The following is a 14,791-nucleotide window of genomic DNA, read 5'->3' on the forward strand; positions in this document are numbered from 1 at the left end:
GAAGGAGTCACTCAGGGTCCTTTCAGGCTGGGAGTCTTGTGCCCGGGCGGGTAGGCCTGGTGGCACACCAGGCCCTGGGTTTGCTGGGGCTCAGGAAGGCCTCTGAGGGAGAGGGGGGAGGGAGGCTGAGGAGACATTTGGAGACAGAAGTTCAGCCAGGCCTGGTGGCTCCCCTCCTGGCCATTCCCAGGAGGAGACACGAGGACACGGGCTTAAGAACAGGTGTTTGTATTGAGGCTGCTTCACATGGTCCCTCCCCAGGCCTGGACCAGCCTAAGGAGCCACACTGAGTTCAGTGGCCGCCATGACAGTGGCCGCGCCGCTCACACGGGCTGTGCCCGGTGGCTCCCTATCAGCCTCTTCTAAGCGGCTTGCACTCAGGTGTTTCGAGTCTGCTGTCGGTACCAGTACAGGAGCACGAGACACACAACCACAAGCAGCAGCACTATCACGACCGCGATGATGATCACCATCTGGGTCTTGGGCTCGGGCTCTGGGGAGGGAAGGGCTAGAGGTCACAGAAGTCCTCTGGTCCCAGGTGCCAGGCTCCAGAGGGCCAGCTGTCTACCCGTCACCCAGCCACCCACCCCTGGGCAGCCTGCTGTCACTCTGCATTGCAGGGATGAGTGGCAAATGGAGTTATCACTGGAGGGAAGGAGGACCGGGGTCCGGGCCACCAGCCGGCCTCTGTGAGACCATGAGGGCAGATGGACTCAGAGGGTGCCCTTGCCATGCGCTGCCAGACCTGATGGTCTGCTCTGTGGCGAGGTCCAGGCCAAGCCCCTCCCGGGAAGAGATGAGGGAGCTTTGGCCAAACTCTCTGAAGACAAAGAGGATCTTGACCATGTAAGGTCACAGAAGCAGGACTCCTGGGGACCTTCGGGGTCAGTCAGGTCAAATTTATCATTGGAGAGAGGGGCCAAGGCCAGAGAGAGGAGCTTGACTTGGTTAAGGTCACCCAGCTCACTCATGACCAAGCAACTAGTCAGGGTCCAAGCCAGGAACTCGCCAGGAGCTCCAGGGAACCGCAGGGACCAAATGTCGTTTCCCCGAGTGCCTCCCCTAGGCTGGCAGAGAGCGGGGCAAAGGCGTTTTCTTCCCCTGAGGGCTGAAAGTGAAGGTACCCCCTCCTGATCTGTGGGCTCCCCCTCACCTTTGACTTCAAGCCTCTGAGGATCTGAGATTCTGTGGACGAGGCCACCGCCGTGAGAGCGCAGGTCCATCTGGGCCTCACACGAGAAGTTATGGTGGCCGTCTTCCCTGTGAGCTGTGGTGTTATGGCTGACCAAGGCATCTTGGGGGGAAGGTGCTGTCCCCACAAAGGTGTGATTGTACAAGATCTCAGTACCACGGAGCAGGGTGACAGTGAGGCCTTCGAGGGGCGCCACGGCAGGGACCCTGCACTCAATGGTGAACAGTGTCCCTATGGCCACTGAGGTGGGCCACAGTGTCAGGAGCACTTGCTTTGGAGGGTCTGCAGGAAAGCGGAAGGGAGGTCTGCTCAGGATGGGGATGCTGCTCAGGCAGGCCCCACATGGCCCAGACCATCCCCTGTGACCACAGTGTCCTCTGAAAGTGGGCTAGGGTGGGCAGGAGGAAGCAGTTCAGGGTGAAGGATGTCTGGGTAGTAGTTTCAGGGACCTGATGACTTCTGCAATGGATTGGAAAGGAGGTGCCCTGGTGTCTACAAAGAAAAGGTTCAGAATCAGTTCAGTCAACTAGAAAGATAAAACTTTTGGCTGTGTCTCGTTGCTCTCCATAAATTCAATGGAAATTTCAAAAATTAAACAGTTGGATAGTTTTGTTGAGAGAGACTTAGAAGGGAGAGCTCACTGGAAATGGGCCATGAATTGTGAGGGTCTTCAAATGTGGGGGCAACAGTCAGACCTGCCTTGGTTTTCAGGATCAGGTTTAAAACTATCTCTATCCCTTAGCTATTAAACTCCATGGTTCCCTGAGTTTCCATTTAAAAAAAAAAAGATTGATTTCTTTGTTTGTGCCAGGTCTTAGTTGTGCTATGTGGGATCTAGTTCCCTGACCAGGGATAAACCTGGGACCCCTGCATTCGGAGTGCTGAGTCTCAGCCACTGGACCACCAGGATGTCTGTCTGGATTCATTTTTGAACTAGAATACCTAGCCCCCATTACCCCAGGATAATATGGTAGATTTTGGACATCTTTATACTCATTTGACCCACTGATGACAGTTCTGAGTGATACCCTGGGTGCCGAGCTTCCGGGAGAATCCTGGTCTCTCCATGGTCTCTGTGGCCAGTGGGCAGGTGTGTGTGTGTGTGATGGTCACACATTTGCAAAGGGCCCTCAGGGGGATATAAAACCTCAACCTTCTCTCCAGGAGGTGAATGGGTTAGTGGTGGTTGTGCCAGCCCTCCTGATGGGGTCCCTGTTGCTTGTCATGGGATCTGGGGTGTTCTGGTGATGGGGGTGCTCCCCAGCTGGGAGGGGACTGTGGAAATGACTTTTAGATTTGTCTAAACCTTGCTTGGATTGTCTGCCTCTGAGCAAATCTCAAAATCCTGGTTGCTGGCAGGGTTTGAGGAGGCCAGGGGAGTGTGTGAGCAGATTCTGAGCCCGAGGCCTGGATCCAGGAGCCCGGGGAGGTGGGGACCATAGGACAGTGCCCAAGAGCAGTGACAGAGCCGCTGTGTGTGGGTTTGCAGACCCAGGCTCCGGCCTCGGGGAGCAGGGCCCGTGGGCGACACTCACAGAACACGGTGACGATGAAAACTTTCGTCTCCTGCCTGTCGCCGCAGGTGAAACTGCACAGGAGCTTCTCATCCTTGGAGATGTTGGCGACCTTGAATAGCTTCCACTGAGCCTGGCTGTCCAGGAGAGTCTTGTTTAGGTGTGTCTCCAGAACAAGTTTCTTGGGGTCCGTGCAACTGGCAGTACAATTAATGAACTGAGACTCTCCAGACCCCACCATCAGATGCTCTGGCCCCTCGAACGCCTTCACACGAGACCCTGGAAGGACAGAAAACACTCTCACAAGACTCTCCCACCGCCCTGCCCGGCGGGGCTGCCCACGATGCGCAGTCTCATCAACGGGTCCCTTCTGCTCCTCCCTCCGTTCAGACATTACTGCCTCTGGTCTAGACCAAGGGGGAAGCGCCTTAGCAGTCTCCCTGCCCCTGACTGCTCTTCCAGCTTGTCCCCTCCAGGTGAGTCTTCCTCATGCACATCTCCTATCCCCATGGAGATTATATTCGAATTCGCCTCCAGCCCAAATGACCCCTCCTCTGTGAAGGCCTCCCTGAACTGGAGGTGGATCGTGTCCTCTCAGGCCCCGTGTCCGTGAGTTCGGCTCCTCCCCACTCCTTCCCTCTCTTCAGCAAATCCCTGTGGAACACCGGCTGTGTGGCAGGCACCATTCTAGGCTCTGGGGAGCCCTCAGAGACGGAAGGAATTCAAAGCTTGCCCTTTTGGAGCTCGCACTGCCGCAAAAGACACTGAGTAACCACAAGCGAACTAGCCAGCCTGCCAATTGGTGGGAATGCCCAAGAAAGGAAACAGGGAGTGGGTAGGTCTGCCACGTTAAATACTTGCTCAGGACAGGTTTCATGGAAACACTGACATTTGAGGAAAGGAGGAAGGAAATGGGGAGAGCTTGGCTGCCAGCTGTCTGCAGAGGGCAGAAAACCAGCAGCGCCAAGACCCTGGCAGAGAAAACACCAGGATGGCTGGAGCCCATGAAGAAGGAAGAAGGACAGGAATCTGAACTGATCTCGGCCAGCTGGGCCTGTGCTGTGCCCTGTGTTCCCGCCACACTCACCCGCCCCCACCTAGCCCTCAGCTGGGGAAAGAGAAAGGTTCTCTAGGGAGAGAAAGAGAGCTGCCTTTCAATCCCAAGTCTGCCAGCTCTGTGGCCTTGGGCAAAGTGCTTTCCTTTTCTGAGCCTCAGTTTCTCCATCTGTCAAATGGGCTAGTAATCCCTTTCCTGCATGGTTGTCAGGAAGGCATGTGACAGGTTTTCCAAAACAGAGTGCTCACACCTAGAAGCATTCTCCTTCACCGTCCCATGGACCACTCAGAAGGGTCTTCGTTTGCACTTTGATGGTCAGCAGAAGACGATGCCCTCCACTGACCTCTGCTGTCCACTGGCCACCTCTGAAGACCAGCTGGGACGTGCCCTCACTTTCCCTTGGGCCCCAGCCTCCTTGGTCTCCTATCAGTCTCCACGACCTGCCACATCCACACACCCTGAAGCTATGGGGCCTGTTCAACCCAAAGTGTGAAGGCCAGGTCCCCCATCTGCTGCCCCGGGGTCATGGGGTCCTGGGGAAACCAGGCTTGCATAGCATCCCACACCCGTGGCGGGCAGCCGCTGTGCTCAAAGCCTCAGTGACTTCGGGACCCGGACCCCCTTCTCCACACGACACCAGGGCAATAGGCACCCTATCCTCTGGCAGGAACACACCCAGTCTGGACCCCAAGGCTCACCTCGGCAGCAGAGCAGGGCAAGAAAGGCTGCGAGCATTCCCCAGCCACCAAAAAGGGACATCTCGGGTGGTGTCCGCAGACTCACAGGGAACAGCTGAGAACTGCCTGCAGAGAGGTGAATGGCTCTGGTCAGGCAGGCGGCGGAGGACTTGCAGCTGTAGTCTGGAACCCCCAGCCTTCTGTAAGCTGATGACTGTATTTCCTCTCATTATCTGAGTGGTCTTGGGGAGGTCACGTGGAAGCCCAGCTCCCAGGGCAACAGGTCTGTAAGAAGTTGGGCAGAGGAAGCCAGGAGTCAGCTGATAAGCGGGACAAAATTAGTCCTCCTGGCACGGTCCTGTGTGGGGTGGGGCGGAACCCGGGGCTCATGCGTGTGTGATGTTTGCACACGGAGCCCCAAATCTGGGGAGCCTGACTCCCACAGGACACTTTATAGGTGTCAACAAAGGAGGGACGTTCCACGTATGAAAGAGGGTAAGGGAGGAGTTAGCTGGACATTCTCCTATGTCCTCTGCCCCTCCCCTTGTGGGTGAGCTAAATTAAAGAAAGAATCAAGAGAACACTAACCACAGACTTTGGGAGGCTGGTTATTTATGTCTGGGTGGGAGGTGAGTGGCACAGTAGGTAGATGGAAGGTTTGGTGGTAGTTCATCCTCGAGTGCTGGGTTCCGGGCTGATCGTTAGGTTATCTCACTGTGCAATGCACATGTGTGTTACATAGATGTGTTCAGTATGTGTCACATATTACATTTTACAGAAAGAATACAAAGGGAAAAGAGAAACTCCTACATATCTAGAAGGAAGAGGCTCCTTGGAAGTATGAGCCACAGGATAGGAAAGTCCCTTCTAACCAGGTAGGACTTCACTGAATGGGATTCATCAGGAACCTTGGGTGTGACCCCAAGAGGCTGGGGACTATACTTGTCCCCTAAGCATCAGCTCTGAGCTGAGTCCAGATGACCTAGACTCCTGTGGGCCGTGGCGGGAAGGCAGCCCACGCTTCTAAGAGGGTGGTGTGGTTGACAGAGCAGGAGAGGAAGAGAAAGGACAAAAACAGGAAATAACCACGGAGCAATAGGCTGCTGGACTCAGAGAGATGGCTGACGTGAGCTCCTCATGCAAGGACCAAGGAGCCGGTGTAAATTTTGTAGCAACTCCATCCAGCCCCTGGGCTTATGGGGAGACAGGGAGAGAAAGAACAAGAACTCAAGTGTTCATTGACAATCTATCCCAAATCCTTTCCACTCTGCCAAGAGGGAAGCAGGGAGCACCACCTTACCTGGATCAGCTCACGGGTGCTGCCGTGATGGGGAAACACGGTGGCCGAGGTCCAGCTTCCAGCAGTCGTTGTTCCCTGGGCTGCTGCTGGTTCAACAAGTATTGCCTGGTTTTTGACAGATTTTCCTTCTCAGAAGTCACGTGCTTCCTGTCTCAGCTCTGACCTCATACTAACATCACTTTCTGTTTATTACCTCTTGTTTTAAACCCCAGTAAATATATACCTGGAGAAGGCAATGGCACCCCACTCCATCCAGTACTCTTGCCTGGAAAATCCCATGGACAGGGGAGCCACGACTGAGAGACTTCACTTTTACTTTTCACTTTCATGCATTGGAGAAGGAAATGGCAACCCACTCCAGTGTTCTTGCCTGGAGAATCCCCGGCACGGGGGAGCCTGGTGGGCTGCCATCTATGGGGTCACACAGAGTCGGACACGACTGAAGTGACTTAGCAGCAGCAGCATCAAATATATACCGGGCCTTCCCAGGTGGCTCATTGTATAAGAATCTGCCTGCCAATGTGGGAGCCAATTCCTGAGTCAGGAACATCCCCTGGAGAATGAAATGACACCCCACTCCAGTGTTCTTGCCTGGGAAATCCCAAGGACAGAGGAGTCTGGCGGGGTATAGTGCATGGGGTCCCAGACAGTCAGACACGACTGAGCATGCGCGCATGCATTCAAGGGACCAAGACAGTTGAGGCAACAAATGCTGAAGACTCCCTGGTTGGGGATCTTAGTTCCTCAACCAGGAATTAAGCTCGGGTCACAGCAGTGAAACTGCTACTCATGACTGGACCAGCAGGGAATTCCCTCTGCACTCTTTTTTTTGATGTGTGGTTTCTGTGCTCCTGGGGGCCTTGGATGAAGGAGAGAGATCCAGGATGAGCCGCCCACTGAACCCCTGCAGGAGGCTTGTCTACATCAGGGAGCAGGGTCTTCCCTGTATATGACATGCCCAACCACCGAACACTTCTACTTACAACTAAGAACAATTGTGTTTTGAGATCTTTTCACAGCCGCCACTTCACCTAACAATTAAAAACATCCTCCTCTGGCAGAGTAGCTTTGTACCAAGAGGCAGAGTTTCAGAGCTGGTGCTAGACAGCCAGCTGGGCTCACCCACAAGCAGAGGTTTGGCTCTCACAGGCCTGCCCCTCAGCGCCTGCCACTGAAAGTCCTGGCTTAGGAAAGACACAAATGAGTATGCGTCTGGGACCAAGACAGGGCTTTCCTGGTGGCCGAGTGGTAGAGAGTCCACCTGCCAAAGCAGGAGATGCAGGAGGCTGGGGTTCCATCACGGGGCAGGAAGATCCCCCAGAGGAGGGAATGGCAACCCGTTCCATACTCTTGCCTGGAGAATCCCTGGACAGATAAGCAGGGCTGGTTCCAGTCCACGGGGCTGCAAAGAGTGGGCACGACTGAGCAACTGAGCAGTGCACAGACAGGATCAGGGGCAGGGAGAGTCTGACGCTGTGTCCCCTTCCATTTGCACAAAGCCCAGGCCTCCCTGGAGGGTCAACAGGAGGAGGAGGCGCGACCCCAGGAGGAGGCCCTCTGGTTTGCCACCACCACTAGCTGCCCTGCCCGACGCCTCCCTGGGCCCCCGGCTCCCCTGGCCAGGCCCTCTCCTTCCCTCCCCTACACCAGCCCAGCCTGCAGGACTCGACTCAGGCTCAGCACCACCATCCAGCATCTGAGAAAAGGGGAGCTTCAGTGAGGCTGGGGGTCTGGGGGCTGTCAGGGCCTTGCCCTGGGGTGGAAAGAGGTAGCCAGGGGGCCAGGGGTGGTATGGGGAGACCTGTGGGTGAAATTGCTGAGGCCACCCCAGGAACTCTCTTGGGGGATCTCTTTTCTCTTCTCCATCTCAGCAGAGCCATGCCCCGACCCCCACCCACCAGTGCCATGGGAACTGTGGGTGCAGATGTGTGCCCGGCTTCAGGTAGGGACCGGGTGGGTGGTCAGCAGGGCCTAGGCCAAGGGACAGATCGGAATGCTGGAAGGGCCCCGTGCCCTGGGGTGGTGGGGGGTGGTCTTATTATCATCACCACAGACCAGGTTCTGTCCCCTTACCTTTTCTTCCTTGGGGTCCACTGAGGAAGAGGGTAGTCATGGTGAGGGTGCTTCTTCCCCCAGACTACTGATAGCTTACAGTGAAGGGTGTCAGACTCGTCATCTCCAAAGAAGATTTAGCTTAGGGACCAGAGACCAGGCTTGATCCCTCAAGAGCTTTTGTGTAGCAGGGTTTTATTCAAGTATGAAAAGCACAGAGAAAGTTTCTGACGTAGACATCAGAAGGGAATGGGGAGTGCCCCCCTCGCTAGCGTTAGCAAGGGAGTTATAGACTTTTTAAGTTAATTATTACAATAAATCAAAAGAAAAGATCTTGCTAGACCCACTCCCATAATTTACATTTTAAGATAACAGGATTAGCCCGAAGGTTTTCAGGAAGGAAAAACTGCCCTCAAGCAGGATACATTGTTGTTATATAATCCTCGGCACAGAGTTTAAATTGAGTTGTTGTAATCATCAGTTTTTGGGCTTAAAGAAAAAAGCATTTTATGTGACTAAGGACTTCCCTTATAGCTCAGTTGGGAAAGAATCTCCCTGCAATGCAGGAGACCTGGGTTCAATTCTTGGGTCCGAAAGATCCCCTGGAGAAGGAAATGGCAACCGATTCCAGTATTCTTGCTTCTTGCCTGGAGAATCTCAGGGACAGAGGAGCCTGGCGGGCTACAGTCCATGGGGTCACAAGAGTCGGACACGACTTAGCGGTTATACCACCAATACCATGTGTGGAAGGCTAAGGAATGGAGAGAAAAAAAGATGTTTGCTCTTTCCTCCTCCTTGAGAATTCCAGACCTCTTTCTCCTCCTCCTTGGGGACCCCAGACTTCTTATCAACCTACCTAGGAATTGACTCTCTCACTACTATGATGCTGAGAGCCTCATAATATGAGAACAGACATCAACCCTGGAGCCCACACCAGCTTCATCAGGGAGCTGCAAACAGCCCTGGAGCCCCCGTGTCCCTCTCGTGTCTAACAACCCCTTTCTACACCTGGAAACCCTTCTTACCCCACTTCCATCCCCAACCAGGCCCTCTCCCCGGTGTGAATGAATCTTGTCTCCACCAGATGGAGACCGTGAACAAACCTGATCTCTGATTTCTCATCCTTAGAGCCCCATCCAGGCCCTAGAAGCCACATGAAGGCCAACACTGTCCCATTGATCGCTGCCTAGGTGGCAGAGACCTGGGAGATGGAGCCCTCCCTCGACCTCCTCCCCTTCCCCTCTCTCTGGATGACCAGGGCTGCGGGGTCTCCATTTGGCCCAATAACAGAACTGGAGGTAAGAGGCGAGGATGGCTTTGGTTTCCATGGCTCTCGGAAGGCCCTGAGTGGTGGGGGAGGCCTGGCGGGGAGGTTCCTGGAGCCTAGCCACTGGGGCCCCCACACTCACCCCTGGATGCTGGCTCTGTTGGCAGAAGAGAGCAGTCAGAGTCATGTCCTGGAGGGCCACGTGGGAACAGAGTGTCTCTCTGCCCCTCTGGGCCAGGACGGGTCTCCCCACCCTCCCTCAGGAGGAAGGAGTCACTCAGGGTCCCTTCAGGCTGGGAGTCTGGTGCCCGGGCAGGTCGGCCTGAGGGCACACCAGGCCCTGGGTTTGCTGGGGCTCAGGAAGGCCTCTGAGGGAGAGGGGGGAGGGAGGCTGAGGAGACATTTGGAGACAGAAGTTCAGCCAGGCCTGGTGGCTCCCCTCCTGGCCATTCCCAGGAGGAGACACGAGGACACGGGCTTAAGAACAGGTGTTTGTATTGAGGCTGCTTCACATGGTCCCTCCCCAGGCCTGGACCAGCCTAAGGAGCCACACTGAGTTCCAGTGGCCGCCATGACAGTGGCCGCGCTGCCCGGGGGAGCTGTGCCCAGTGGCTCCCTATCAGCCTCTTCTAAGCGGCTTGCACTCAGGTGTTACCTGTCCACCATCGGTACTGGCACAGGAGGACGAGAGTCACAACCATGAGCAGCAGCACTGTCACAGGGGTGATGAAGGCCACCATCTGGGTGTTGGGCTCGGGCTCTGGGGAGGGAAGGGCTAGAGGTCACAGAAGTCCTCTGGTCCCAGGTGCCAGGCTCCAGAGGGCCAGCTGTCTACCCGTCACCCAGCCACCCACCCCTGGGCAGCCTGCTGTCACTCTGCATTGCAGGGATGAGTGGCAAATGGTGTTATCACTGGAGGGAAGGAGGACCGGGGTCCGGGCCACCAGCCGGCCTCTGTGAGACCATGAGGGCAGATGGACTCAGACGGTGCCCTTGCCATGCGCTGCCAAACCTCATGGTCTGCTCTGTGGCGAGGTCCAGGCCAAGCCCCTCCCGGGCAGAGATGAGGGAGCTTTGGCCAAACTCCCTGAAGACAAAGAGGATCTTGACTATCTAGGGTCATAGAAGCAGGACTCCTGGGGACCTTCGGGGTCAGTCAGGTCAAATTTATCATTGGAGAGAGGGGTCAAGGCCAGAGAGACGAGCTTGACTTGGTTAAGGTCACCCAGCTCACTCATGACCAAGCAACTAGTCAGGGTCTAAGCCAGGAACTCGCCAGGAGTTCCAGGGAACCCCAGGGATCAAGTGTCGTTTCCCCGAGTACCTCCCCTGAGCTGGCAGAGAGCGGGGCAAAGGCGTTTTCTTCCCCTGACGGCTGAAAGTGAATGTCCCCCTACCTGATCTGTGGGCTCCCCCTCACCTTTGACTTCAAGTCTCTGGGGATCTGAGACTCTGTGGACGAGGCCACCGCCGCGAGAGCGCAGGTCCATCTGGGCCTCGCACAAGAAGTTATGGTGGCCGTCTTCCCTGTGAGCTGTGGTGTTATGGCTGACCAAGGCATCTTGGGGGGAAGGTGCTGTCCCCACAAAGGTGTGATTGTACAAGATCTCAGTACCACGGAGCAGGGTGACAGTGAGGCCTTCGAGGGGTGCCACGGTGGGGACCCTGCACTCGATGGTGAACAGTGTCCCTGCGGCCACTGAGTTGGGCCACAGCGTCAGGAGTACTTGCTTTGGAGGGTCTGCAGGAAAGCGGAAGGGAGGTCTGCTCAGGATGGGGATGCTGCTCAGGCAGGCCCCACCCGGCCCAGACCATCCCCTGTGACCACAGTGTTCCCAGGAAGTGGGCTGGGGTGGGCAGAAGGAAGCAGTTCAGGGTGAAGGATGTCTGGGTAGTAGTTTCAGGGACCTGATGACTTCTGCAATGGACAAGAAAGGAGGTGCCCTGGTGTCTACAAAGTAAAGGTTCAGAATCAGTTCAGCCAACTAGAAAGATAAAAGTTTTGGCTGTGTCTGTTTCCTCTCCATAAATTCAATGGGAATATCAAAAATTTAACAGTTGGATAGTTTTGTTGAGAGAGACTTAGAAGGGAGTATTCTCTAGAATGGGGCCATAAATTGTGAGGGACTTCAAGGGCAGGGGCCAGAGTCAGACCTGCCTTGGTTTTCAGGATCAGGTTTAAAACTATCTGTATCCCTTAGCATTTAAACTCCATGGTACCCTGGTCCCCTTTAATAAAAAAGGAAAAAAAAAAGATATTCATTTCTTTGTTTGTGCCAGGTCTTAGTTGTGCTATGTGGGATCTAGTTCCGTGACCAGGGATCAAACCCAGGTCCCCTGCATTGGGAGTGCTGAGTCTTAGCCACTGGACCACAGGGACATCTGTCTGCGTTCATTTTTGAACTAGAATACCTAGCCCCCATTACCCCAGGATAATATGTAGATTTTGGACATCTTTATACTCATTTGACCCAGTAATGACAGTTCTGAGTGATACCCTGGGTGCCAAGCTCCCAGGAGAACCCCGGTCTCTCCATGGTCTCTGTGGCCAGTGGGCAGGTGTGTGTGTGTGTGATGGTCACACATTTGCAAAGGGCCCTCAGGGGGAGAAAAGACCATGACCTTCTTTCCAGGATGTGAATGGGTTACTGGAGAGTGTGCCAGCCGTCCTGATGGGGTCCCTGTTTCTTGTCACGAGATGTGGGGTATTCTGCTTATTGGGGTGCTCCCCAGCTAGGAAGGGACTCTGGGAAACGATGTTTAGATTTGTTTAAGCCTTGCTTGGATTGTCTGCCTCTGAGCAAACTCAAAATCCCAGTTGCTGGCAGGGTTCGAGGAGGCCAGGGGAGGGAGTGAGCAGATTCTGAGCCCGTGGCCTGGATCCAGGAGCCCGGGGAGGTAGGGACCATAGGACAGTGCCCAGGAGCAGTGACAGAGCCGCTGTGTGTGGGTTTGCAGACCCAGGCTCCGGCCTCAGGGAGCAGGGCCCGTGGGCAACACTCACAGAACACGGTGATGTTGAAAACTTTCGTCTCCTGCCTGTCGCCGCAGGTGAAACTGCACAGGAGCTCTACGTCCTTGGAGATGTTGTCGACCTGGAACAGCTTCCACTGAGCCTGGCTCTCCAGGAGAATATTGTTTAGCTCTGTCTCCAGAACAAGTTTCTCGGGGTCCGTGCAACTGGCAGTACAATTAATGAACTGAGACTCTCCGGACTCCACCATCAGATGCTCTGGCTCCACGAATGCCTTCACACCAGACCCTGGAAGGACAGAACACTGCTCAGCAGATACCTCCACTGCCTTGCCCCATGGGGCTGCCCACGATGCGCAGTCTCATCAACAGGTCCCTTGTGCTCCTCCCTCCATTCAGACATTACTGCCTCTGGTCTAGACCAAGGGGGAAGCGCCTTAGCAGTCTCCCTGCCCCTGACTGCTCTTCCAGCTTGTCCCCTCCAGGTGATTCTTCCTCATGCACATCTCCTATCCCCATGGAGATTATATTCGAACTCGCCTCCAGCCCTAATGACCCCTCCTCTGCTAAAGCCTCCCTGAACTGGCGGTGGATCGTGTCCTCTCGGGCCCCGTGTCCGTGAGTTCAGCTCCTCCTCACTCCTTCCCTCTCTTCTGCAAATCCCTGTAGAACACCGACTGCGTGGCAGGCACGGTTCTAGGCTCTGGGGAGCCCTCAGAGATGGAAGAAGTTCAAAGCTCGCCCTTGTGGAGCTCGGGCAGCCGTGAAGGATAGAATAAACAACAAGCGAACTAGCCAGCCTGCCAATTGGTGGGAAGTGCCCAGCAAGGAAACAGGGAGTGGGGTGGGGCTGCCAGGTTAAATACTGTGCTCAGGACAGGTTTCATGGAAACACTGACATCTGAGGAAAGGAGGAAGGAAATGGTGGGAGCTTGGCTGCCAGCTGTCTGCAGAGGGAAGAAAACCCCCAGCGCCAAGACCCTGGGCAGGGAGGACACCAGGATGGCTGGAGGCCAGCGAGGAAGAAGGCCAGGAATCTGAACTGATCTCGGCCAGCTGGGCTTGTGCTCTGTCTTGCGTTCCCGCCACACCCACCCGTCCCCACCTAGCCCTCAGCTGGGGAAAGAGAAAGGTTCTCTAGGGAGAGAAAGAGAGCTGCTTTGAATCCCGAGTTTGCCAGCTCTGTGGCCTTGGGCAAAATGCTTTCCTTTTCTGAGCCTCAGTTTCTCCATCTTTCAAATGGGCTAGTAATCCCTTTCCTGCATGGTTGTCATGAAGGAACCCGACAGGTTTTCCAAAACAGAGTGCTCACACCTAGAAGCATTCTCCTTCACCGTCCCCTGGACCACTCAGAAGGGGCTTCATTTGCACTTTGATGGTCAGCAGAAGACGATGCCCTCCATTGGCCTCTGCTGTCCACTGGGCCACCTGTGAAGACCGGCTGGGACGTGCCCTCACTTTCCATTGAGCCCCAGTCTCCTTGGTTTCCCATCAGTCTCCACGACCTGCCACATCCACACACCCTGAAGCTATGGGGCCTGTTCAGTCCAAAGTGTGAAGGCCAGGTCCCCCATCTGCTGCCCCGGGGTCATGGGGTCCTGGGGAAACCAGGCTTGTGTAGCATCCCACACCTGTGGCGGGCAGCCGCTGGTCTCAAAGCCTCAGAGACTTCGGGACAAGGACCCCCTTCTCCACACAACACCAAGGGAACAGGCGCCCTAACCTCTGGCTGGCACACAGCCAGTCTGGACCCCTAGGCTCACCTCGGCAGCAGAACAGGGCGAGAAATGCTGCGAGCGTTCCACAGCCACCAAAAGGGGACATCTCAGGTAGCGTTTGCAGGTTCACAGGGAACAGCTGAGGACTGCCTGCAGAGGTGAAGGGCTCCGGTCAGGCGGGCGGCGGGGGAGGACTTGCAGCTGTAGTCTGGAACCCCCAGCCTTCTGTGAGCTGATGACCTGGCACAGTCCTGTGTGGGGTGGGGCGGGCACCCGGGGCTCACGTGTGTGTGATGTGTGCACACAGGGCCCCAAATCTGGGGAGCCTGACTCCCACAGGACACTTTATTGGTGTCAACAAAGGAGGGACCTTCCAAGTTGGAAAGAGGGTTTGGGAGGCGATAGCTGGACATTCTCCTCCTTCCTCTGGCCCCCTCCCCTTTTAGATTTCTGGTGATGCACAGGGTCCCCAGGCACTTTCTTGTCTCTTTTCTTAGCTAAATGTGATTTCACGTTACTAATTCAAGGAGGACAGAAAGTGAAATTAGCATTTCATTGATGCCTATTCTCTCATGGACTAAGTTAGGTTTTAATACATTGTCTCATCATCACACCAAATCTACCAGTGTTGATTGTGGATTTGGAGAAGTTCAGGGCTCAGGTGAATTATAACTTGCCTAAATCACAACAATATTAGGTGATGGAACTGCGGTGAGAATTTAGGAATGAGGCGCATTTGGTTGGAGAATTGGTGGTTGCCAGGGATTGAAGGGAGGGAGACACGGACTGAAAGAGCAGAGAGGACTTTAGGACGGAGAAGCTGCTCTGTTTGCTACGACAATGGTGCATACGTGTCAGTACACACTTGCCCAACCCCACAGAATGTAGACACCAAGACTGAACCGTAGAGTCGACGGTGGTCTTTGGGTGATAACGACGTGTCAGTGCAGGTTCATCAGTCATCAGGAATGGACCCTCTGCTGGGGGATGCTGGTAACAGGAGAGGCTGTGCATGTGTGGGGACAGGAGGTATGTGGCAAG

At 55.1% G+C, this 14,791-nt stretch overlaps 2 protein-coding genes across 3 annotated transcripts; both read right to left on the minus strand.

The window, feature by feature from the left end:
- LOC108638310 (intercellular adhesion molecule 2-like) lies at window positions 213-5,858 on the minus strand. 2 transcript variants are annotated; one of them, XM_018065352.1, is made up of 5 exons: window positions 5,741-5,858; window positions 4,462-4,725; window positions 2,728-2,985; window positions 1,154-1,474; window positions 213-493 (listed from the first exon to the last, which is right to left on the minus strand). In XM_018065352.1, exons 2-5 carry the CDS (start codon window positions 4,520-4,522, stop codon window positions 378-380), a joined length of 756 nt encoding a protein of 251 aa, XP_017920841.1. In that variant the 5' UTR covers window positions 4,523-4,725; window positions 5,741-5,858; the 3' UTR covers window positions 213-377. The 2 variants fall into 2 exon arrangements, with proteins under 2 accessions (XP_017920841.1, XP_017920842.1); XM_018065353.1 differs by having other exon boundaries at window positions 4,462-4,566; window positions 5,741-5,857.
- LOC102178303 (intercellular adhesion molecule 2) lies at window positions 8,466-13,972 on the minus strand. The gene is made up of 5 exons (XM_018065350.1): window positions 13,796-13,972; window positions 12,064-12,321; window positions 10,480-10,800; window positions 9,715-9,819; window positions 8,466-8,543 (listed from the first exon to the last, which is right to left on the minus strand). Exons 1-5 carry the CDS (start codon window positions 13,854-13,856, stop codon window positions 8,509-8,511), a joined length of 780 nt encoding a protein of 259 aa, XP_017920839.1. The 5' UTR covers window positions 13,857-13,972; the 3' UTR covers window positions 8,466-8,508.

Source organism: Capra hircus, chromosome 19 (assembly GCF_001704415.2).
Source record: "Capra hircus breed San Clemente chromosome 19, ASM170441v1, whole genome shotgun sequence".
Taxonomy (NCBI): domain Eukaryota; kingdom Metazoa; phylum Chordata; class Mammalia; order Artiodactyla; family Bovidae; genus Capra; species Capra hircus.